Raw genomic sequence first — 25,094 nt, forward strand, 5'->3', positions numbered from 1 at the left:
GTGTCCCCTTTGAGACCCAGACTCACTTCTGGAAACAAATGGCACTAGAAACCTGAAGGAGCAGCACGCGTTGAACCTTGAACGTGAGGCAGGCTGTCAAATGCAGGGCAGGACTGCCCCTCTCCACACTCCCAGCAGCCCTCCGGAGCTAGGGGTCAGAGGCAGCGCCCGCCCGCCCTCCGCAGGGACCGCACACCTGGCCGGCCGTGGGCTCCCATCAGCTTGGCCCCACCACCCCGTGGTGGCGCCGAGGCCGGAGAGCAGGTCAGGCGGCAGCGCGGAGAGTGGACTCGCAAGGCCTCTGGGGGGCCAGGGTCACAGGTGCCGCGCTCAGAGGACATGTGCGTGGGCAGGCGGGCGTCCCCTCCCCTCCAGGAAACAAAGGTGCCCGTCCATTACCGAGCGCCGCTCGGGCGTGCGCCGCGGCCTCGCCCCGCCAGCAGCAGTTATGAATAAGGGTGATTTGTAGGATGGGAGAAAGGTCAGTAATTTCATGTTCTGCAAATGCATTTCTCCTATTACTATTTTTACTCCTAGATTTTGGGAAGGATCAGGGGCAGGCAGTTTCCATGGTGACCAGGGCTGCTAAATGCGAGGCTGCCACGGGGGAGGGTCTATTGCAAGGAAAAAAAAGACCACGAGCCCTTATAATTTTTTTCACTTTATTAAAATTAAACTAAGACTGAGAGAATTAAATCTAACACCATGAAGGCTAAATTAGTATGAAAGCTTGAGATCAGGAGTGCATTTTGACAAAAGAGTTGAGACAGAATAATACTCTATAATTTATCAAGCTAACAGCCCGAAGGATGGGATTTTCATTCCAAGCATCTTCCTGCTGCTCTTCTGTCCGAGGGAAGAGCTGCCAGGCACCTGAGCCGGCGGCGGCGTTCCCGCCGGCTCCGAATCCCGCGTCCGCGGGGCTCCCGGGACCGTGGGCATCCTGATCGCCCTTCCTTCTCCTTCACGCGTCCTTCCCTCCCCCTCCTCCTGAGAGGTGTGTTCTCAGGAATCCTTGATGTGTTTCAAGGCACCTTCAGACAAAAAGGGAGCTCTCCCTGGACCTCTTTGTTTTTAAACCAGTCGACTGGATCACAGGTTTGCTGAACTCAGCGCAGGTCAGGCCGTGACCTTGGCGGCAGTGGCCTGGGGACACAGGGTGGCCCTGCAGCCTTTCTGATGATGAACAAGCCCCTTCACTGGCCAGTTCTCGCTCCTCCTCCCTCCACCCCCAATTCTTTTGTCTTCTTCCTCTGCAAGCCTTTATCTAGCACCGATGAAACCAAAGGAGAATTTTTAAATACATATCCACTTCGAGAATATATAATTGTAGGGATAAATATGTATTCTGTACACACACACACATCATAATTCTGATCTCTTAATAGGTATTAGGAGTGGAATGGAATTGAAATTAGGCACGTGTTTGATTTTCTTCTGGCCATGCTTACTTCCAGAAGCAGAGATGAACTGGAGGAAAGGGCGATGTAGATAGATAATAGATTTGATTGGTAGGTGATAGACAAGGATAGGTAGATAAGTGATAGAGGAGGACATGACAGATGATAGGTACGCGCGCACATGATAGGTGATGGATGCACAGATGGGCGGATACGTGACAGACCGATCACCAGAGCGCCGGCTGCAGGCACCGGGGCAGCAGAAGGGGGCGGAGGGCCCACCTGCTCGCCCACCGGGCCTTGTGTCGACAGCGTGGGGCGAGGCGTGTCTCGCGTGGGCCCTGGGCGGGCGGGGGCGGGCTGCGGGCAGGGGACGGAGCCGCACGGTCAGCCCGCTGTCTGCCCACAGAACCCGGACGTGGAGGTGGACGAGAACGGCACGCTGGACCTGAGCATGAACAAGCAGAGGCCGAGGGAGGGCTGCTGCCCCGTCCTGACGCCGCTGGAGCCCATGTCCCCGCAGCAGCAGGCCGTGATGGGCGGCCGCTGCTTCCCACTGAACGAGGGGGACTGCTGGGACTTGCCCGTGGACTACACCAAGATGAAGCCCCGGAGGGTAGACGAGGACGATCCCAAAGAGGTCGCTGTATGTCCTTTGCCGGGAGCCGCTCTGTCCCCTCACACGGACGGCTGGGTGCCGGCGGGGGGCGGGGGGCGGGGGGGCCATGGCACACGCCTTAAGAGAAAATGTCTTTTCTTGTTAAGTAGGACCTTTAGCTAATGAAACTGTAGAACACATTTTTGGTTGGCTCGGGAAAGATTTGTGACTAACATTGGTTTGGTGAAACAAACCATTGGCTCTTTTGCATGATGAATTTCATATCCTGCACAAGTGTGCTCTCCTATAATTTCTCTAAGAAAATGGGTGAGCAGCACCCCGGTTCACTTTTGTGGGAGGCGTGTTGCTGTCGTGCGGGGTGGTCCTTGCAGAAGGAGCATCAGAGTGCGTCTTGACACGCAGGTGGTTAACTGCGTGCCGGGCCGCGCTCTTCGGCGCTCAGCGGCGTCTGCTCTCCTGAGGACCAGCGCTGCTCGGAGCCTCCCCCGGCCTCGCCCAGGCCACTCACATGGCCACTGAAGGCTCCGCGGGTCACAGCAGCACCAAAGCTCCTCTGTCACGAATGGATTTTAAAAGTAGCTAAAATTTTCAAATTCACGTTATTAAAATGTTGGGTTGGCCAAAAAGTCCACATATTTTTTCCATAAAATAAGACACATTTTCACCAATTACTTTATTGATTTGGATATTTTTAGTATGTTGGCGGAGGCTAGGGCGGTGCTAAACATCTTCCCATGCCTAAAACAGCCCCACAGCAAAGGGTCATTTGGCCAAAATGCCAACAGTGCCAAGACAGTTCACAAACCGCTTTTGACACGTCCGATCAGTCACAGCGACTCCTCCACGCACAGCACAAATCTTTTTGTGTTTCAGTTGTGTTTTTACCTTTCATGAAATAATAAAACGTAACATACCAAAGTGTTGCATATTTTCTTCCATCTTCAATATTAAAAGGGCTGCACAAAAATTCACCAATTTTGATACTGTTTTAAATGCATGCTGATAGGACTGCTGTTCCAATACGATGTAACAAAACTGCTTGGAATGAAGTTAAAGACAACCAAGCGCTACCAGAGCCCTCCTATGGAGAAAACGTAATGGACTTTTTCGCCAACCCAATAATTGTACTACCCTTTTGGCTAAAAATGAAAAAAATCTTGTGTTTTACTGGACTGACTTGGCTCTCCAGTGTTCAATCCTGAAAATTGTAACGTTTCCTCTGTTCCCCGAAAAATGAGAACTGTTTTTGAATACAATGGGGAGGCCACCAGCAGAGCAGTAAGACCTGACAGGAGCGAGGAGGGGGAGGAGGGGGTGGCCGCTGTCCGTGGGGACTGGTGGGGGCGCCTTTCTGCCTCGGGGCTGCTGTCCGTTTTCCTCGGGGTGGAGGATGCACCCCCGAGGAACGGCAGGCCACGCTCCGGAGTGGTTTCCTCTGCTGGAGTGCTGCCTCCTCAGAGCCACATAAGGCATCCTAATTGAATCTCTGGGTTCAGTTTAATGAATATTAAACCCTTGTAAATCAACAGAAGTATTTCCATCACGCAGACAGTCACAGAAGCAAACAGGATGCCTGTGTTCAGAGCCCTGTTTGCTCAACACTGCCACCTACAGGGGTTTCTAGGTTACTGCAGTGGGACCCGCTTCTATGAGAGAGAAAATACTACAAAGGAGTTGTTTAAAACTGCCACATGGAAGTTGGTGTCCCCTTGCCGGGACTGGGGGTCCTGGGTGCAGCAGTCAGCGGTGGTTGCTAACGCGCACGCGGTCTGAGATCGCAGGTGCGGTGCTGACGCCATGCAGCCAGGTTGGGCTGAGGCGGCCATGGCAGCCAGCGCCCGTGGGGGTGGGTGAGACCTGGGCGAGGAGGGCCAGCGCGGATGCCACCCCCGTGCCCGGGCCCCTCGGCGCCTCTCGTGCGCACGGCCGACGGAGCCCGGACCGAGGCCCTGCCCCGGGACGAGTGCCCGTCGTTCTGGAAGGTGTGGAGCAGGTGACGAGACACTAGGCTGGCGCAGGAGGCCGGTCCTCCGTGGACAGATTTCAGTCCGCGTGTTCCGAGGGGCCTCCGTGGACAGAGGGGTATCGTGGTTTAAAAGCACAGCCAGGGAGCGGAGGAGTGAGAGGCCGCCACCCCAGCGGGGTCGCGGCCTCGGGTCGGTGTGTTGCGCTGTCGTCTGTGTGGCCCTGAAGCTGTGTTTCGCCTGCAGCCAGAAGACCTGGACCCCTTCCAGGAAGCTCTGGAAGAAAGAAGGTACCCGGGGGAGGTGACCATCCCCAGCCCCAAGCCCAAGTACCCCCAGTGCAAGGAGGGCAAGAAGGACCTGATCACGTAAGCGGGGCGCCCGGCGCGCCGTCCCCCTTCCTCACCGTCCCTCCTTTGGCTTATTCTAAAAACCGATCTGTACCTGCCTTGCCATCTGAGCATGCGACATTCGCAGCACATACGCGTCTCCAGCTGCCGGGCCAGCAGAGGGGCGCGCCGCGCGGCCGCGCGTGCCTCGGCGCACCGAGCGCGGGGCCGCCCTGCCGCCGCCGCGCACCCTGCAGCTTCTCTCCGGGCGCCGCCCGTGCAGACATTGCAGCTAAACTGGAAACAATGAAGCTTTTTCAAGTTTTTTTTAAACATACTTACTATTTTGGCTGTTTTTGTTTTTGTTTGGTGGCAGATGTCCAACACCAAGGTGTGATGGGAGTGGTCATGTGACTGGTAATTACGCCTCACATAGAAGGTGTGCCTTCATTTTTCTCATGGTGGATTCTGTCTTTTCGATTTATTGTTTTCAGCTTACCTCAACAATGCTGTCAGAGTGAACACGTCCCGCCCTGTGTCACCCCTCGAAACGCTCTGTGTCGGCCTTTCGAAGCATGCTAGCGGCGGTGTTGTATAATGCGTTTTATCTGAGAGTGAGCCGCCTGAATTGGGAGAGTGCTTCATAAACTTTGGAGCCAAAGAGTGCGAATAGTTCTCTTTTCAAAAATGGTTTATTAACAGACCTGGTTTCTTAAATTTATATGTAAACGTAAGCAGAGTTCATTATAAAAAAATTCAATATACAGCACTTGCCCCATCGCTTTTCTGCATTCAACTTTAATTTCAATTCCATGTTGTCTGTCCGGGAGCGCCCGCTGGCGGGGGTTCTCACGGACCTTTCGGGCCTGTCTTACAGTCTGTCGGGCTGCCCACTGGCTGACAAAAGCATCCGGAGTATGCTGGCCACCAGCTCCCAAGAACTCAAGTAAGATTTAACAGAAATCATTCGCTTTTTAAAATCTGTTCACATAGCAGTGGCAAAAAGGACGGGTCATTTGAAAAGAAAAACGCCTTTACAAAGCCCCACGCACAGCCGTGCGGGATGGGGTCCCCGGGGTTGCAGTCGCTCTCTGGTGGTTCGTTCTGCCTTCCCCCCTCGTTTATCTCTAGTGCTTTCAACTCACCACGCCCCCACCCCCATCTGGAGTTTCCCGAGCAGAGCACGCTCTGCCCAGCACCCGTGCGCCTGGGAGGGAGGCTTTACTGAGCTGCTCCAGCCTGGAAGAAAAGGTGGCAACTGAAAAAGTTGATGTCTTGAAAGTCAGTAGTTAGTGTGGTTGTTTGGCACATGCACGTGTCACTAGCACTGTGACAGAGGACTGCCAGGGTAAGAGCTAATTCCGTGGGCCCCCAGGGCCGCGGTCACTGGCGCCCCGCCGTGCGGCCCAGCCCACCGGCCCGTGCAGCCAGGCGCTTACCCGCACGCGCCCCTCTGATTGCTGGGTCTCTGTCTCCTCTCTGTCTGTAAGGTCCTCTATATTTTAAGCATAAATCTGGTTGCTTGCATTCGTACCCCCAGACCAAGGCAGTTCTCCTTGAATACACACGTGTGATCAACCGCACTCAGTTCCCAGGCAGGGTCTGGAAGAAGCCAGCGCCGGGCACAGCCCGCGCGCCGCGGCGTGCGGGTGGGTGGCAGGAAACGGTGGTCCCACAGCGGGACGGGCGCCAAGGGCACCAGTACTTGTTGTGAATATCATCCCGCCACATCGCTGGGCTCCCGCTCTGTTTGGAAGTGGCTTTCTCGCCAGCGTAGAGGAACTGCTGTTGGCAGGCCCCTTGGGACGCCACGCCCAGGGCCCTTGCCCCGCACCCGAGCCCGTTGCCACGCCCCCGGCTGTCCCCCAGTGCGGGGTGCTGTTTCACACCGTGTTGTTTTTTACAGGATCCCCGTCCAGGGCCCCCGTGCCATAGGTCACCTGCTCCTGTTCAGTGACCTCCTGAACTAGCCCTCCCGTCACCAGACTAGCGGAGTCTCTTCGTGGCCTATAAACACTGGGAGGGCTCCCTCTTTACAGCTGTGCCGCCTGTAGCCTGGTCCGCGCAGCTGTGGACGGGTAGCGGTTAGGACTCAAAGTGGACAGAATTAGCCAGAGGAACGCAGCCTGCGTGGCGGCGGCACCTTTTCTCGTGGCTTGAAACTGTCCTTCCCTCAGGGTCAGAGCGAGGCTCGCTGTACGCACACCTCACCCCACACGGCACAACGTGGGCGCTGCCCTGTGACTTCCCTGACAACGAGCCCTTGGCAAAAGTCGGGCCTGTCTCCATTTCCAGCAGGCCCGCGGTCACCAGGGAATGGCCTTCACGCTGCCTGCGTCGAGTGTCGCCTCTTCGCGGTTAGGGTCCCCGCGCCCCGGGACCCCGAGCAATTTCCTGTCGGGTCTGCTTTGCGTCGGTCTGCATCCTTGACTTGGGGCTTCGAAGCCTCTGTGGGTCTGAAACCCCTGCCCCGTCTTGGAAGGCGGTGTGGCGGCACTCTCCCTTCTGCAGGGGCGCTCCGCCCGCCCTCTGCCCGCCTCTTCCGCGGGGGCGCCTTGTCTTCCAGGGGGCCACGCCTCTGCCGCCGTGTGGCTGAACGAAACGCCACGCTCCTGCCTCTACTCGCCTTTGTAACGAGTGAACCCGTTTTGGTGGACCCTGTCTTGGAAATCCAGGCTTGACCACTTCTCTGAAATGGTTTGTGTTTATCATTGGATCTTCAAAGCAGGGATTTCAATGAAATGTATGCAATAAAAAGTAATATTTAAATGAGCAGTTTTTACTTGATGTCTTTTCAACCTGGGGAAACCGCAGGCCACGCCTTCCTCTGACCGTCACGGGCGACGCCCTCCGTCCGGTGCTCTTCCGTCGGGTGGCAGGTGTGTCCCTGGGGCTTTCTGCAGCCTCCTTGCGACGGAGCCGTGCGCGCGCTCTTCCCGGCAGCCCCCTCTTCACACAGGGCTGTGAAGCCCTGGTTCGTCCCGGGGCGGCAGCCTCTTCCCTGGGGAAGGGGGCGAAGGCCCCATTCCTGCGAGCGGCTCCGGCTCCGGCTTCTTCCTACAGACGCGTTAGAAGGTGGTTCCGGTTCCCTCTAAACTCCTCTCCATCATGCACTTGCTAAGAAGTGGAATTTTCTGGAAATGTCCCTCTTGTCTCTTCTAACTCTGACTTTAAGAAAGTTGGCCATTAATAGGACACTCTTGAGCGCGGACTAGCAAGGATTTCTGCCAGATAACTTTGGGTCTTAGATCCGCAAACCTCTTAAACATCCTCAGATGGCGCTTTGCTTGGTCCTTAGGCAGAGCAACCCATTTGGGATATTCTTAAAAAGGAGTCAGGGATTTCACGTCTAGTGATATACAACACATAAGCTGAGTACACGCTCACATTTAATGGGCACATGAACATCATTCAAACTGCGGAGCTCCCGCCCCTCTGGCTCCTGGCCTGTCTCGTGCAGGGAACGCAGTGCGGGCTGGGCAGCCAGGCGAAGCAACACTGGCAGGGGGCGGGAGGGCCACGCGGGTCGGCAGCCCCACGGCGCGCAGACCCTTCGCCTCCGCGCCTCGCGGGCCGCGCGCGGGCGCTTCACGGAGACCCGGGGCCGGAAAGGGGAAGGGAGTTGTCCCAAGTAGAGAGTTTTCTCTTTTTTTGGTGAAAACACTGCTTAACCCACGCTCTGATGCCAAAGGGAAGTTTCTTCTCTTAGAACTCCACCTGCGCGGGTCACCTGAAAGTCGTGCCGTGAAAGAGCGTGCAGAGCCCGTCTCGAGGCTGTGGGCCCTTGTTTAAAAAGCCCGGCCTCCCCGCCAGGAGCTCCTGCCCCTGCCTCCAGCGCACGGTCCCTCGTGGGGGTGGGCAGGGCAGAGGCGTCTCAGCCGCCTCAGCAACCAGCTCCCGCCAAACCAGAGCCGATTTCAGTCACAGACGAGGACCGTGCAAGGGGCCTGCGGGCTGGTTCCATCGCCACTCTGCTCGCCCCGTCCAGGCGCCGCCTTGTTGCTGCTCAGGCCGCGTGTGCGGCGCCCTTGCACGCTGCCGCTCGCGCAGCCCCTCATGGGGACCAGTGCGGATCGCCGGCTTGTCTCCCTTCGCCTCCTGACGTCGGGACTTCGGCTTCGTCCTCAGGGGCAGGGGCGCCGGCTTCGGGCCCTCTGCCCGCGGGACAGCTCTCTTGTGAGCTCCGTGCTTCCTCAGCCCTCGTCCTGGGTGCTTCCCGCGTGGACACGGAGGAATTTCATCCACGTGCACCACAACCCTTTTCGAAAACCCAGTTACGTCTATTTCAAAATAAACTTACATCGAAGAATTAGAATTTAGAACTTAGGCCGAGATATTACTTCTCTCTAAAGGCTACTTATTCCTGGAAGTTGCCGGGGCTTATTGCTCAGCTGTGAGTGCAGTCAGGCCGCAGGAAGCCTGCTCACGAGGATCTGATAGAGCTTTACTCATCCTGCAGCTTGTATTGTTTTGGGGGCTGGAAGTTCACCCGCTGTCCCCGTGCGCCTGGTTCTGAGAAATAGTCCTCATTTCAGTCATCTTTTGCCCACAGACCTTTGTGAGTGACAGCCACCGCTGGGCCCAGTTTCTGCAGCAGGCAGGGGTCTCCCTGGGAGGGGCCGGCCTCCGGCCGCACGCGGCCGCTGACCGCGGGTGGCCGCTGTAGCTGTGGGCTCCGGGGAGGGGGGGCACAGAAGGCTTGCTCTTCCCCTTCAGAGGAGGAGGGCCCTGTGGACCCTTGTCCCAGAACGATCATTTTTTTGGCCACTGGTGCAGCTCCTGGAGATGCCTGGGAGAGTCTGCGGTGTCCGTCGGGGGTCAGGAAGTGGGTGCCCCTCACGCCCACGCGCGGGGGCCGGCGGGCCTCAGAGAGCTGAGCGTCGCCCTTACGCGGGAGCTCCCCCCACCGGCCCCCACGGCGCTGCTGGTCGTGAATCGGGCCGCGCTGGCGGGTGCGTCTGTGGGAGCGGCTGGGGAGCGGCGACAGCCTTGGCGCACGTCAGGCTGCCTCTTCGCAGCTGGTGGCGCTGACGGTGTGCCGTCCAGGGACGGAGGGCGAGCTTTATGTGGCTCTGACCTCGCGCATGGCTGCACGTGCACGCGTGGGCCTGACCCAGCCCTCCATGGCGCACCGCCACCCCGCCCAGCCCCAGGTTCGCGACGTTGCTTGTTGCGGGAGGGGTAACAGGAACGCTGGGTCTTCTGTTCCTGGAGCGCCAGCTCCGGGGCCCCGCCCCCGCCCGCCTGTCTCTCGTGGCCCCGGGCAAAGCCTGGAACTGTCGGCCCCGGGGCCCTTGAGCGTCTGCTGCTCTCACCAGACCCCCGTCCCCTCTGGCGCGTCGCAGGCTGCACGAGACCCAGGCTGTCCAGTGAGAGCTCCCGCCGTCCCTGGGCTCTCTGCGCACACGCAGTGGCCGAGACAGACCAGCCACAGCAGCTCAGGGTCCGGCCCGCACCCGGAAGGGCTCGGTGCTTCTCAGCCGCCCCAGGGAGTCCTCCGGCCGCACTCGACGTGCAGTTCTGCTGCCTTTGCTTTCCTTTGGTGATGCCCTCGCCCCACCCCCTGGTTTTGGTGCAAGTTGCAGTAAAACTCAGCGTGAAAAACAGACTTAGGCCATCAGAGGGCGGCGGGGGCAGGAGGTGTGTTCCGTCATTGGGGCGCAGTGTCTTACTGAGCAGGGTCTCTGTGCAAAATAAAACGCAGGGCGCGGCCGGCCTCTCCATCGCAGGAGGGCGCCGCCCGACCCCGGCGCCTCGGCTTCCTTCCTTGATGGACAGTCGCCCCTGGGGCCGGCAGCGCCGCCCTGTCTACATCCCGCTGCCCCTTCTAACTGGTGGGTTTTGTGGAGGCGTCAGCAGGACTGGGAGAAGGAAAGCCTGTGAGTCGATGGAATGGCTGCTCAGCAACCTCAGTCTGCCACCTGCAGAGACGTCCCCAGACAGGGACTCCCATCTCTGCCAAGTCCTCGGGCCCCTGGGTCTGGGGGACTCCCCCTCCAGCCTGTAGGCAAGACAGGGAAACAGCAGACGACAAGAGGCTGCCTCTGCCCTTGTCATTGGGCGAGGACGCGTGGGGCGGCCCTCTGCTCCCGGCCTGTGCCCATGCGCGCCGCGGTCACAGCGCTGTGCTTGGGTGCCCTGCAGCGGACCCGCCAGGGCTGCCCACGTGGCCCCGCACCCTCGCTCTCGGGCGCGGCCCCCGCGAGAACGGGCAGCCAGGGAAGCTCCCTGCACCCACTCCTTCCCCAGTGAGACTGTAAACCCAGCTTTCGCTCACTGGCTTTGTCTGAAATGAGCCAGCAGCGCCCAGAGGCGAGACCGTGCCTGCCCTCAGGGAGCTCGCGTCTGGAGTCCCCGGGCCCACGGAAGAACCCAGTCGCACCCAGAGCGCCAGCGGGGAGGGGGTTGGGTCGGGGGCCGCGTCGGGCCCCCAGGCAGGCGAGAGCTCTGTGGGCAGGGGCGGCCGGAGCTGGCCTGGCCCTGGACGGGCAGGATGGGTGCCAGGCGGGAGGCGGCGGGGGCTCCGGGCACTGGGAGCAGCTGCTCGCCCACACGGCGGGTGCAGGGCCAGGCTCCCTGGGAGCGGCAGGGCCAGACGGCGCCCGCCTGGGGCCCCGCTTTGTCCTGGAAGGGTCAGACCTGCGCGCCCAGCTGAGGCAGAGTCGAGGGGCTGGAGGGGGCCTCTTGCAGGGGGGGCAGCAGTGGACGGAGCAGGGCTGGAGGGGGCGGGGAGGCTGGACAGGAGTGGACGCTCCAGGCCCCTCCCCACGCTGGGTTGACAGCAGGGCCGCTGCAGACAGGGGAGGGGCCCGTGTCCGGGTCTGGGCCAGCACCGCCTGGCAGGCCCCCCGGCCTCCCGCCGGCAGACGGAGGGCGCGCAGGGAGGGCAGGGCTCCGAGCCTGGTCTCTGCCCCGCCCCTCAGGGCGGCGTGTTCAGCTGTTCATGGCGGCTCCCAATCGAAGGAACCGCGGTGAATGTAGAGCCTCAGTCGGCCGAGTCACAAAATAATCAAAGTCTCATCTGAAAGCTTCTGGACCTTTGTCGTTAGTAACTGTGGCCAAGGGATTCTGCCCCAGGAAACCCTCCTCTGGGAAACTGGTTCCCGCAGAGCCATCCTACGCGCCGCCTGCGTGGCTGCTCCCTGCCTGGCTCCTGCCGGGCCCGCGCGGTTCGCAGCGGCCCGGGAGCGAACGGCCCGCGGTGGCTGTTGCGGGCGGGGCCCAGGGCAAGCCTGACTCAGCCAGTGCGGCCTTGGGGACGCTTCTGTTTTCTGCTGTAACAGACCCAGGGGGCATTTCAAGTCAGGATAAGGCCACGAGGAAGGTGTTTCCTGAGGAACAGCCCTTAGCTTCCACTTCCCATCAGAATGTACGGAGTGATACTGCCTCTTTCTAAACAAATGAAAATAATTTGTCATCTAGTCAAAGGTAAAGTTTATTCTTTGAATAAATTTATTTTTTAACTTCTGAATTAGTTACTTCATAAAACATACAGCATATTGGACGCAAGCGAACAAAAGGAAATGGCTATTTTCCTTATGATTTTAAGTACTGCAGTCTGACAGTTACTTCACATATACACGTATGTATAATGTACACACACATGTATACGTGTAGCTTGCTGTTGCCATCGGGGCTGTTAGGCCTGGACCCAAAGACAGACCCTTCTCCTTCCATAAAACACGTTAGGTTGTCTTTTGGTCGCCTGCGTCTAGTTAAGTCTGGGCTTCCCGCGCTGGCGGGAGCCAGTCCCGCTCTTGCCTCTCCCGGGCCCTCTGAGGCAGGGGCCCCCCCCGGGCGCGGGCGCGGGGCCGGCAGAGGCCGCCTCTGGGGTGGGAACGACCGGCGGGCAGCGCGAGCCACGTCGGCCCTCACCTGTACATTCGAGGGTTCATTCCAGTAAACACTGCGCTAATTTACAGTTCCCTGGAGCCAAATGAATGAGATTGGAAATAAAGTAGATGTTGCCTTTGGGAAATTACTGACAAGGATTTTGGAGGGCGTTTTTTTCTGGCAATTCCAGGAGCGAGAACCGTTCTCTTCGGGCTCCTTCCTTGGCTGGAGAACTGACAGGGTGAAGGGCTGCTCGCGGCCCCGGGGGCGGAGCGGCCAGTGGGGCGGTCAGCCAGCCCTCTGTCCCGCTGGCCCGTCCGCTCGCGTGCGTCCCGGACACAGTCCGGGCTCCCGGGGGGACAGCTCAGGGGCCGTCGCCTCGCGCCCGTTCGGCTCTGTCGTTGCGTTTTGATGGAGAGGCCTCTCCTGGCACCAGCGGGTTCTGCTGAGTTGTCTCCACCTCGGGCCTCCAGGCCCCGCGGCTGCTGCGCGTCCTCTGTCGGGGGCCCCGAGACGGAGGCGCCCGGCCTGCCGCCCGCGAGAGCCCGGGAATCGGGCGACGGCCCGCGGGGACGGAGGCGCTCCTCTTGCCTGGCCTCTCTCAGGAAACACGTCCGCGCAGATGCTGGGTGCAGGATCGCCGTGCACGCGGGGCGGGGCCTCGTGAACCGAGCTCCGACGGGCGGTCCCGCAGGACCCGGGAGGACGGTGCTCACGGGCGCCACCCCATACGGCCACTGCGCCGTGCACGGGGCCCGGTGGCGGAGGGTCTGAATGTTCGGCTCTGTTTCCTTTTACCAGTTCAAGCCTAAATGGCCGGCCCCACACCGAGCCTCCGAGGTCGGGTGCGTGGTTCTGGGCCACGTCCGCGTAACCGCGCAGGCGCCTGTTTTCTGCAGCTGAGAAGCGAGTGGGGGTTTCTCTGGCCTGTGTGACCAGCCGCCGATGCGCAGGTCAACCCTCTGGCAGTGACGTGCACGCGGGCCTCCCCGACGCCCAGTGCCACGTCCTGTGCAGCGGTGCTGGGCGAACGCCCGCAGGTCCCCGCGTAGCTGTGGCAGACAGGACCCTGCGCGAGGCTGGAAGCGCCGCCGCTTCGGGCCCTGGGGGCAGCGCACGGGGCGAGCGAGTGAACGGCTCCGGTTCCTTTGTGAAGACTCAACTTTGCGCTTCCCCACGTGCACCAGGCGTCACCCAGGGCGGGTCCGGCGGCCACCTGCTCTAGTGACTGAATGCACCTGGTGCGCAGGCAGTGCGCCTCGGCAGCCGGGCTCTCGAGCTGTTGTTAGAAACCTGCTCTCCGTCGGCGTCTCAAATCCAGGGTCTGGTGCAAATGACGCCCCTTGTTACTACATAAAAATCTTTTACCGCAAAATCATAAGCGTGTAATTCTGTAACATACAACGTCGCAGTCAAGCGCACCGTGTGACGTTTACGTGGGATGTTCAAATGGCTGCCGGCCTCGTGGGAGACACTCACACGCCCCGCCAACCCCACACAGCGGCGTCCCCTCCGCCGGGCGCTGCGTCTCACGCTTGTGCGCGCCCCTCGCAGGCCCGCCCTCGGAGCAGAGCTCGCTGGCGTGGGCGAGCCGCGGCCCTGCCCGCGTCCCCGTTCCGTTGCACTTTTCACAGTCCAGGGTTCGAACAGGTGACTTGTGCTGGCTCACCTTTGCTCTCCGAGCCACATGGAGCAGCCTGCTCTTACCTGTCGCGCCCAGGGACCTGTGACCAGGAACTCTGACAGCTCCCTGCCTGAGGGCCCAGCTCCCCACCCCGCCCTGCGCCTGCTGAGGGGGTGTCCTCGCACACTCGCACTCGCAGTGTGTGACGGAGACAGTCTGCTGCTAGGAGGGGAAACCCGCCCTTAAGACAAGGACATTCTTAAGGGACTTCTGGAACTAACGCTAACATAGCTGGAAGATTGAGAAAATGGGACAAAGAAAACTTATTTGTAACCTTGAATCTCCAAAGATAGGCTGATTTTTTATGAATCGCAATTCATCCAGGACCTTGAAGCCGGCCCCTTGCGTAGCGGGCAGGTTACGTAAACTCTTGCGTAGCTGCTTGGGGAGCGCACGCCCTCCAGGCGCAGTCCACGCAGCCCCGGGGCCTCCCCGCGAGCGGGGCGTGGGGGGCGGGGAGCAGCGCTCCAGAAAGTGGGGCAGCGGTCGGCCTGCGCCTCTCAGCCTCGCGGAACCGCGGCCGGGGCCCTCCCTGGGCCTCAGGCCCTCCGCAGGCCGGGGCGTCGGTGGCCCCCCGGGGTCGGCGCGTGAGCCGCAGCTGCGGGACCGCTGCCCTGGGCTCTGCCGCCGCGAGCCGCCGAGTGGCTGCCCCGCGGGTTCCTGACGGCAGCTGACAGGTGGGGGCGCGGTCCCTGCACCCCAACTGACCCCAGGAAGCCACGGGGGCAGGAAGGTTCTGGAACACGGAGTGCAGCAGTGGGAGTCGCTGCCTGTGGGGGCTGACGGGGCCTGGCAGGAGCGGGGGTCCTGTCCCCGAGGTGGGTTGTCGGCCCAAGGCCGACGCCGCCTGACACAGGCCTCCAAGCCACTGCAGGCCAGCGGGGGGCAGGAGGGCCGGCGGGGGGCCTTCGCGGCAGCCCCGGGCCAGGGCAAGGGGGGAGGGCGGCGGCCAGGCCCTGTGCGCTCGTCCCAGACCCAGCAGGACGGGCTGAGGGAGCGCGCGCCTGCCGCTGAGAGCAGCCGCCGGGCGCCCGCGCGCGGCTCCACTTCCCCGGTGCCAGGGAGCAGTGCCACTCTCACAGGTTTGCAGGCCACTTCTCAAAGCTTAAAGGTCCCGAAATGCACTTAGTTCTTCACACAACCACCTACCAGATGCAGGCGTCTCACAGCGCAAACGTCGCGCCGTGACCTCTCGGCCCCTGCGCCCCAGGCGCCTGCCCGGAGGCCGCCTTCCTCGCCCTGTCCTGGCCCGGAGCAGCCCCTCTCCTGACGCCCGGGAGGCGCGGTGGGCTCCCACGGGCCGCCCAGTCCCCGCGCTGGCCGCTTTCTGCGGTGCCCGCGCTCCATGCCACGCTGTGGTTGCCTGTGGCGCGTGCTGGGGCGCAGGCCCCGAGGGTGGGGCTCAGGGCTTCGGCACCCACGGGAGCCTTTGCCCAGCGTGGGACTGTGAGCGGTGGGGCAGATGAGTGGACGCGTGACGGGAGCGTGTCGTTTGTCGCACACGACCTCGAACGGGGCCGCGGGTTCCGAAAGGACGCTGCTGCGGGGCGGTGAGCGGGGTCGGCAGTCGGCCGGCCGGGGCCCTGGGCGGGCAAGGCCCCCGGAGCCCCGGCCCCTCCCTTGAGTGGCGCTGAGGGGATTGGGCGAGGCCGTCTGGAAGGTTTCAGGGGGGTTGAAAGGTGGGAAGGAGGCCGTGATGACAGCGAGCTCCATGATGTCACCTCCGCCCAGGGGACAGCGCGGGGCTGGCCGTGCGGGTACACGCAAGCGGGGTCGGGAGCCGTCCTGTGCGCGGCCGGTGAAGTCCGGGCCGCAGCCCCGGCGCAGCGGAAGCAGGGGAGCCTGCGCGGGCACCGTGGCTCCGCCGGGCGCTGCAGCCCGGCCCTGCAGCGCCCCTGAACCGGCCGTCTGTTTGTGAGTGAGTCACGGAGAAAGCAGTGTCGCGGCCCAACGAGAAAGCCCGCCTACGCTGCGCGGTCCCGGATCCCGGAGTGCATGCACCGCTGCCGTCGTCGAGGCACCATGGTGGGAGGAGCCGGGGCCTGGCCCCGTCAGCTGGGAGCCAGCCGAGCTGGAGCTCCTGAACCCCCTGAGCTCGGTTGCCCCCGTGGGCCAGTTCGTCTCCCAGTCGGAGCCGCGAGCTCCCGCCTCGCCGCTCCGGGCCGCATGCCGGCTCCACAGGGCCCCTTCCCCGCTCGAGGAGTCGCCCAGCGGAGGCTGACCTGTTTCCAGGACCCAGCTGCCTCTGCAAGCTGCTCAGGGAGCGCGGGCAAGTCCGGCTCCTCCTGGCTCCACGCCCCCCACCCTCTGACCCTGGGGATCCTGTGGCTGCGGCTCCCCGCCAGCCCCGCCAGCTGGCTGCACCGCCCTCCGCCCTCGAACACCTCGGGCGTCTCTCAGAGCCTCCCAGCCGCACTTCCCCGTCGGTGTGTGTCCCGGCCGAGCTGCTCTGAGCACACGCTCTGCTCCAGCGCCTGCCGACTCCCAGCGGAGTCTGGGTCTGTTTGTTGGGTTTTCTGTTTTTGCTTGTTCATTTAAAATTACACGTCAGGGTTTCCAGCTCGGTTCTCGGACTTAGCGCGCTCACGCGTGTGGGGGCAGGGTGCCCCCGGGACCCGCTGGCAGTGTGTCGGCCGCGGGTGGGCACCCAGCGCGGTGCCGCTGCGCCGCCTCCAGCCGCTGTGATGGGGCCTGGCCTCCCGGAAGGGGGCTCTGTCGGTGCCTCGGCCCCTCGCTGTCGGAATAGCTGTGCCGCTCCCTCAGAGACGCCTTTGGCATCTCTCTAAGGTGTGTCTGCTGTTTCTTCCATTCAAGTTACGACAAGCATTTTTGCCGTCAGGACTGCCAGTCTCTGGTTTTTAATTTCCCAGGGATTTCAAATGGAGCGAGACTTTAAGGCTAAGTGGGAATAACTTAAATTTTGTTCATTGTTTCGTTGCCAGTGTTTGGGACGTGTCTATTACTTATTTGCCTTGGGAAATTATGTTTAAAATTGAGTCAGACTGTTTCAGTTGCATTAATAAGGGCCACACGAGGACCTAAAAGTGTTTTACCGTCTTCGGGCTTTTAGAAAGCGATGGGAGAAAGACACGCGTGTCGGAGCGGACGTCGCCCTGTCCTGACGGCCCCAGTCTCAGAGCCGGCAGCAGAGGGCTGTGCTGCGCAGGCCGGGCCGGGGCCCTGCCTGGCCACCCCGCTGGCCACCTGCTGCCCGGGCTTAACCGCCCCAGGTCCAGGCACAGAGTGGGCTGTGCCGCGACCCACTTGGTAGTTCGTTACAAAGATCAGAGGAGTTCGTGTGTGTAAAGTGCTCAGAGTAGTTCCTGGTACCAGAAAGAGTGACATATGCCTTGTGGACGGAAGGCCAGGGTCTGCGATAAGCGCAAGGTGAGAACCAGCCTGCAGTGGCTGGGCGGCCGGGCCCCCGGGGGCTTCCCTGGAGATGAGACTGAAAGTGGGGGTGGGAGGCCAGGAAGAGACAGACCGTCAGCGCCTGAGGCCACGGGTGAAGGCGGTTGGACTCCTCAGATTTAAAACGCCAACAACCAAGGTCAAGGTGTTTCAAAGGTCGAAGTCCACTTTCCTAATAGGTCTTTTCTCTGTCCAGTATGGTACGATCTGGAAATTCCTGAATCAGACTTGGGAATCAGGTTATAATCGTCAAGGGCAAGGGTCTGTCAGCCCATCGGATTCACGTGGGACGCACTCCCCACTCACGGGCCGCACGCCCCCCTTTTCTGCGGCTGAAACGCCCAGCCAGCACGTCGCACGCTGTCTTCCTCCCTCTCAGTCCTGCGTCTCCCCGACCACCCGGGGCGCTTGCGCCCCTCCACCCGTCCGTCCTCGTGCCTGCTGGGGGCAGCTGCGCTGCAGGAGGAGAGCGCAGCGGGAGAGAGACGCTTCCTGCTCCCCGCCGTCAAGCTCGGAGCGCGGGCCCCCTTCCGCAGATCCAGCACCGAGCAGCCCCGGCTTCTCTCGCGTCTGGCGCACCTCGGGTCCGACGTCCACGTTCCCGGGGCCGCCGCGCCAGCCGTCTGTCGGTCTGTGGGGCCCCGTGCAGTTCTCGCCGACAGGGTGCCTCGGGCAGGGTTCCTCCCGGTGGCGTGTCCTGGGGCGCCCTTGACGTCAGCTGCAGGGCGTGGCGAAGCGCCTTCCCCTGCCCCATAGCGAGCCCGGTTCTCAGCCCGCGCCTCTGCTGGGCGACCGCGCAGCTCGTGCCTCACAGCCCCCAACACTGTGCCCTCACGTCGCCCCCGTGAGACCGCCCGTGTGCCAGGCCCTGCAGATGCCCGAGGTGGGAAGGACGGCTCCAGTGTGCCAAGGGCGCAGACACCCCAGGCTGGCCGCCCCGTCCGTCGAGGCGTGGCCGGGCCGGGTGTGAGGGACAGGAGGGACGCCGGGTTCGGGGTCAGAGAGCTGCAGCCCAGACCCTTGACACTTTCTAGTTGAATGGCCTCTGGCAGGCCCGTGCGTCCGAATAGGCAGTTTGCTTCCCTGGGGAAGCTGACGGGGCACCTCGCGCCGCCCCCGGGCACTGCTCTGCCGGCCGGCGCGCCCACGTCCACCCTCACACAGACCCCTCTCCAGCACGCCGAGGCTGCCGTGTGTCCCTCTGTGGTCTGTGCTGGGGCCTAGGGAAGTCGCCTGCGAAGAGAGGACAATCGGGTTAGCCGCTCCAGGCGTTTAATGTTCAGTTCATCCAGTGGCCTTTGGAGAGGCGGAATTACGCGCTTTGGAGCACATGTTGACGGTCCCCAGCCAGCGGGGCTGTGGCATTGACGGCAGACCGTCTTCCACCCGACACGCGCGTCCACGAGCTGCACCTGGTGTCTGCCCGCTGCCCTTCGCCATGCTCCCGCGGAGGCCGCGACGCGTCAGAACCCTGGCTGCGGTTCTGCCAGCCAGGGGCGGCGGGCGGGTGAGCGACGCAGCCAGGCCGGGGGCGCGGAGAGGCCCGGAGCCCGGTGTGGACCCGCAGGAAGGGGCTTTGTGGACGGGGGTCCCCGCAGCCCCTGCCGTGCAGCCAGCCTCCTCGGGGCCACGGCGGCGTGCCCGGCTGACCTCGGCGGGGGTGCTGTCCCGGGACACGGCCTCTCCACTAGCCCGGACTAGTTAGTCTGGATGAGTTGGCCTGAACTGGTCTGGACCAGTTGGCCTGAACTAGTTAGCCTGGGCTCGTTAGTCTGGACTGGTTGGCCTGATCTAGTTGGCCCAGACTTGTTGGCCTGGACTAGTTGTCTGGCTTTTCTGGAATCTCGATCTTTCTATCTCTAGAACAGGAAATAACAGCAGCCTTCCAACCTTGAAAGCCTTCGGGGAAGACGAGCTCGTGGATTCGCGTCAGGCGCCCCTCGCTGCACCAGGGCACGCGTGGGTGACCCCCGTGCAGACAGACCCGAGAGGGGAGGAGAGGAGGGACCGCGCGCTCACACCCGGGCCTCACGCTCCCGTGGGCCGGGCAGGCGCTTCTCTCGGGTCCGTGAGAGTTCTCCTCGCCCAGGGCCTGGGGCTGGGAGGCCCGGGCCGCGTGTCGGTGGCGCCCCGGCCCGCCCCGCGGAGAGCGTGCTGGGCGGCACAGCTGTGAGAGGCGGCAGCCGCTGCTCCGAGCGCCAGGACACCTGCCGGCCGCGCCCTCCTCCCCGGACCTGCTTTCGGGGGCACGGGCAGGGCGGTCCTGAACGGCCCGCACAGCGCCGCGGGCCGTGCTGTGTCCGCGGCGGCACGGAGAAGGGAGATCAGGGCAGCGCGCCCTGCTGCCTCTGTTCGGGCACACGCCGGACGACAGGCTGTGAGCCCACCTGACTCGCCCCCCGCGCGAGGCCCGCGTGGGTCTGGACGCAGGGCGGCTGCGGGCCCGGCCCCCGAGGCTCCGGAGGCCGGGTGTCCCCGCTCCCTGGCTCCGGTCGTGCCGCCGCCCCGGGTGCGAGGCTGGCGAGCGGAGCCCCGCCCTCAGCCAGCACCCCGCTCGGCTCCCGGGGGCTCAGAACCAGGTTCCGACGCTCCCTGTGCACAGAGGGGAGGTCTGGAGCTGTCACATGGCCACTCCCTCCCTCGGCCGCGTCCATCTGCCCTCAGGGGCCTCCCGGCGGCCCTCCTCCCACGGGTGGTGCTCACCTGGCCTCCGGGCACAGGATGGCCCCCGCCACCCCCCGCACGGTTGCTCACGAGAGGTGAACAGGACAAACCACCGCCTGTCCTCGCGCGCTATTTCCTGATAGTGCAGGCTGCTTCGCCGCCCCCTTTCTCTTTTTCCTTCTTTCCTTTTCCAGAAAATCATTCCTATTCTTTTTTTATGGCTCACACACAAATCATTTTAAATGTGAGTCTTTTCCGAAGAAGCATGTTGAGGTGTTAAACCAGTGAGGTTTCCATTAAAGTACAGTCTGGAATGGCCACACTTCAAAGTGGTTTTCTTAGAAACCAGACCCACCGGCGCTCCGCACTGAGGATGGGTGTTGTCCGCATTCCCAGCCTCCGCCGCACGAGCGGACCCTGTGTGTGGACTGGGCGCAGGTCTCCGTGCACCTGTCGACGGAGGATGGCTCACGGGATGGAGGCCGGGCGTCCACCGCACCCGGGGTCCCTGCACGTCGCCGCCGAGCGTGTCTGCGTCCAGGCGCACCGGCCGTGTCCTGCGGGCCACCACAGACCTGCTCTCGGGAGAGCCCACGACGGGGCGTGGCCCAGGCCCCGCGGCTGCCGGGCCCCTTCTCTTCCTGCCTGTCGCTCACAGGCTTCACGCTCCTGGTCTTCCCTTCGAGGGTGAGACCCTTGAGGACGGGACACCTGCCTCTGCTTGGTGATCGGCAGACACGCTCAAACCCAGCCCTCGAAAGCAGGCATTTCCGGCTCCGGGGAGGGGCCTCTGTGAGTGTGCGCGCAGGGAGTGGCTTCTTGGGCCACTGTAGACTGTGTCTTCCGGCTGCCGCCACCCCGCGCTGACCAGTCTGCCCGCGTCTGGGCCAGATTGATCGGCCCTGCAGCCACCGGTCTCTCCACCCAGGGCCTGGCCCGTGGGCCCGAGGCTGCGTTCCCTTCCCTGCTCGCCCCGGCCTGCCCTACGCGCCTGCTCCCTCGTCAGCCTCCGGGCCCCTGCGGCTGCCAGGGCGGCAGTGCTCTGCGCGCCCGGCTCGCCCCCCGCGGCCCCGCCGTCCAGGCCGGCCCTCCTCCCTCCTCGTCTCAGGCGATCTTTACACCCAAACAAGCCGGGACCCCCGTGCTGCACAGCCCGGGGTGCTCCAGGCCCCCCCGTCCCCCGCCCCGCCCCGGGGACCCCACGGCACCCCTCCGGATGGCCCCGCTGTGTCGCCTGCGAGGCGGGGTGACAGCGCCAGGCTCTGGTGCAGGGGGCAGGCGCCACAGAGGAGGCAGCGCAATCCTCCCCCCTCCGGCCCCGCCCGGGCCGTGCGGGCAGGTGGCTCCGTGCGGGGCCCAGACCCGCCCAGCGGCCGCATCTCCGCCCGCCCCCGCCCCCGCCCCCTGCACCCCGGCCCCGCCTGAGCTCCGCTGACTCAGTCCTGTCCATGGGAGGAAGGGAGAAGGTGCTAGAACGCCTTTTTTTAAAAAGTTTTTACTTTAAAAAATTTTATGGAATTTATTGGGGGACATCGGTTAACAAAACTCCGTGGGTTTCAAGGGCGCACTTCAGTGCCACGTGATCTGCACATCACGCTGCGTGCCCGCCGCCTGAGGTCGAATCTCCTGGTCACGGCGTATCCGACCCCTGACCCCTAACCGCCCCCACTGCCTTCCCTCTGGCGACCACCGTGCTGTGCTCTGTCTGGTGGTGTTTGTCTGCTTGTCTTCGTTCACTTGCTGATTTCTGTTTGATACCCCACCTACGAGTGAAATCTCATGGTTCTTGTCCTTTTCTGTCGCTTGGCATGACACTCGGAAGGTCCGTCCATGTTGTCGCAAGCGGCAGCGTCTCTTCCTTTCTTTGGCTGAGTCGTCGTGTAAACGTGTGTGTCTGGGCGCTGCTCTCTCCAGTCCTCCGCTGAAGGACACGTAGCTTGTTTCCACGTCCTGGCCACCGTGAATAACCCGGCCGCGAGAGAAGGACAGAGCAGAAAATACGCCGAGAAAAGGATATTTTAAAACCAGGCCTTATAAACAGCAGGGTGGGGTAAGAGGCAGACCTGGGGGAACAGGGGGAGAAGACACGGAGTGGCCCGAAGTGGGAGAAATTGGAGGAGATTCCAGGATCGCACGGGGTGCAGATGAGCGGAGTCTCGTAATTTTTCCTGATTAGAATTATAAAACACTTTCTTACGGGACAGAATAGAGCCTCAGAAATTAAAGGTCCACAGCCATAGGAGAGACAAAGTGGCAAACCGCAACGTCAGAAACGGGGGTCAGGCTTCAGCCACAGGGGGCACGTGGGGCCCAGCACCCCCTTCCCTCCGTCCTAGGAGACCCACCTCTCCTGCCGCTTGCTCCAGGCTGCGGGCTTTAGACGACGGGCCTGCTTGTCAGCGACAGGAACCCCTTCCTTATTTAACTTAAAAGTCACTTCAGACTTTTCAAGTTGAGACAGAGGCACGGGACGGATGTCCCCGAGTCCTGCAGCTTTAGAGCCAGGCGGCACGCGTGCGGCGGCCGCAGGGGAGGCTCAGAGCTGGCAGGGCTGAGCGCGGGCCACGTGGATGCACGTCCTCCGCCCTCCTCGCTGCCCTGAGGGCGCGGGGCCCTGGAGGCAGGGGCGGGGCAGGGGTCGGGGCCAGGGAGGCCGCCGGCTCTGGCCCAAGTGCGGCCCAGCGGGTTCCTGGTGTTGAGGAGGTTGGCAATTGCCAGGCCGGCCCGCTGCACGGCCGCCCCGCCTCGTCCCGCCCGTCAGCGAACTTCCACGGGGGTGGGGGGCTCGCCCTCGAGTGGCTGACGACCCGCCACCCAGACCAAGGGGGCACGGGCACAGACGTTTCCCCACTGGAGGCAGGGCGCACAGGGGCCCGCCCCCGCCTCCCACACCTCAGCCCTGCACCCACGGCCAGAGGAAACCCCTCACAACAACGCCCACGGGCTTTAGAAGCCCATAGCAATGACACTAACTGCCTTAGGGCCCAGCCTGATCAGCTCCAGGTGAGTACGTCCGCTCTGGCCCCAGGCCCGGCCTCCGAGTGTCCTGTGGGGTCTTGCATGCCAGCCGGGGCCCCACCCACCGGGCCCGACCCGGGACCGCCGGCCCGGCCTCCGGCCCCGCGGTGAGGGGGTGGTTGCTGTTGCCTGCGTCCGCTGCACCAGTCACCTTTTGTATTTTTTTTTGCATGGGTCCTCGAGTCCACTTCCAATTGTGACCGCGGCTCCCAGCCTCTTGTTTAGCCGCCCCTGCTGCTGGACGTGCATGTGCTCCGGCAGCAGTTTCCCAAGGACGCGCCCCGCTAATGAGGGACGCCAGCATGCGCTAGGTACGTGTGGCTGCGCCCAGGACGCCGCTCGGGGCGTTCGGGGCGGCAGTCAGTGTGGCGGCCGGGCGAGGCAGCCTCCCACCCCGCCTGCGAGGCAGCATGGCCCCACCCCCCGCCCCCCAGGTGACGTGGGGGCCGAGACGGGTCAGCCGCACGACCCGGGACACCACAGCTGCATGCAGGACGGACACGGGGCCCGGACGGCCGGGCCGGCTGCCCCAGGCCCCCAGCGCCGCGGCCCCGGAGCAGGCCGGCCCCAGCTCAGTTCTCCTGGGGGCCGTGCCCTGGAGCCCTGGTCCCCCGGCCCGACCCAGGCTAGGGCGGCGTCCGCCCCCCAGGGCACCCTGGGCTCCGAGTTGGGGGAAGGGCAGAGGGGCGTCCCACGGGCACGGCCTAGAGGTGGCCCAGTGCTGATGTGAGCCTCTAGGTCCGAAATTAAACCTACTGCCACACCCCCTGCTCGACGACAGTGGAGGGGCACACGCCCTCCAGGGGACTGTGCAGAATGTGCTGTGTACCCCGGTCCCCGCCCCCGATCACGGGGGCGCCTGACCGAGCAGCCCCGCTCCCCACCCGATGCCCCGTGTCCCCCGGCCGCCCTGACCGCACCGGCCCCTCCCCGGCCTTAGTAACCTGAGGCCTAATCTGTTGCACATGTCGGCTGAATCACCAAAACAAAAGTTTTTTAAATGATGTTGAGGGTACTTTTAAAATGCTTTTCCATTTATATGTTTGTTTTTTAGTGTAATTTTAAAAGAAAGCACTTAGAACCAAAGAGAATGGTGGTTTCTGTCTGCATGTAACATAACCAGAAAGCCGTCTCCCACCCCGGCTCTGCCCACGTCCACAGGTTGGCGTCTGCGTTGAAACGCGCCGGCTTGCAGGACCCGGGCCGTCCTGAGCCTGGCGGCCAGGGCCCCTCCCCCGGGTCCCAAGGAGGGAGAGAGGGCAGAGCGACTCAGCACACACAGACCTAAGCAGTGCGTCTCAAGGGCATCGCAAGCTGTCGCCTGTCTTACAGGTGGAGCTAGGACCCACGGCGTCGTCTCTCCTTGAGTTACGGGCAGCGCGTCTCGGAGGCTGGGCAGAGGCGCTGCACCTTTGCTGCTAGGAGGCCCGGTTTCTCTCTGTTTGGAGAGAGAACGGCAGCATAGAGACCAGTAGATACGATTTTTCCATTTTAAAATACAGGGTCTGGCACAAACAACACCGCTTTTTATTGCAAAATCTTCTCTTACAGAATCAGAAGCAGGTAGGTGTGTATCTAGCAGTATCACACTCAAGCACATCCGGTGACTGTTCTAGGCGCAACGTTCAAGTTAAAGCTAACGACCGCCACACGCGTATTAGCACCCTCCCAGCCGCACTCGCGCAGGCCTCGCTTCTGCCGGACCTTGTGCTTTTCACTTTTTACTTCTATTTATTTTTGAACAAACAGAAAAAAAAATTAAAAAAGAGAAATATATTCTGGATTTATATCTCTTTAGGCAAAAAAAAAAAGTTTTGAATTGAACTTTTTATATAAATGGAGCAAAGGCTCATATATATGTGGCCTGGATCAGTTTACTAAGAGATTTTGCGATTACAGACAAAGTTTAATTTTACATTTTCATGATTTCTTTGAAAATCGAGGGCAGTAAGAAAATACTGTATTTTTTCACATCTTGTGTTCCACGTAGTAAGTTCTCCTGATAGAGCTGCTGAGAGGGGCGGAGAAGCGGGTGAGGTCGTGCTCCACGGACGCCCGCAAAGAGCTCGGAGCGCATCAGCCTGGCACTTCGTGTGTCGGTTCAGACAGTGAGGCTTTGTCGGTACTTCAGCTGCTGTGCCCCGATCGGGGCCGTCCGCGAGGCCGCCTCAC

General features: G+C 62.2%; 1 protein-coding gene across 1 annotated transcript in view; it reads left to right on the top strand.

Moving 5' to 3' along the window:
- Positions 1-25,094, top strand: part of MYT1L (myelin transcription factor 1 like) — a 205,371-nt gene that overhangs the window by 156,652 nt on the left and 23,625 nt on the right. Inside the window, exons 14-16 of the mRNA XM_054570031.1 lie at positions 1,810-2,046; positions 4,230-4,351; positions 5,190-5,258. Of these exons, the coding sequence (XP_054426006.1) occupies positions 1,810-2,046; positions 4,230-4,351; positions 5,190-5,258 (428 nt within the window). The remainder of the gene's footprint in view (positions 1-1,809; positions 2,047-4,229; positions 4,352-5,189; positions 5,259-25,094) is intronic.

Source organism: Pteronotus mesoamericanus, unplaced genomic scaffold, assembly GCF_021234165.1.
Source record: "Pteronotus mesoamericanus isolate MK-2021 breed Mesoamerican mustached bat unplaced genomic scaffold, CSHL_Meso_final contig_101, whole genome shotgun sequence".
In the NCBI taxonomy this organism is placed as follows: Eukaryota; Metazoa; Chordata; class Mammalia; order Chiroptera; family Mormoopidae; genus Pteronotus; species Pteronotus mesoamericanus.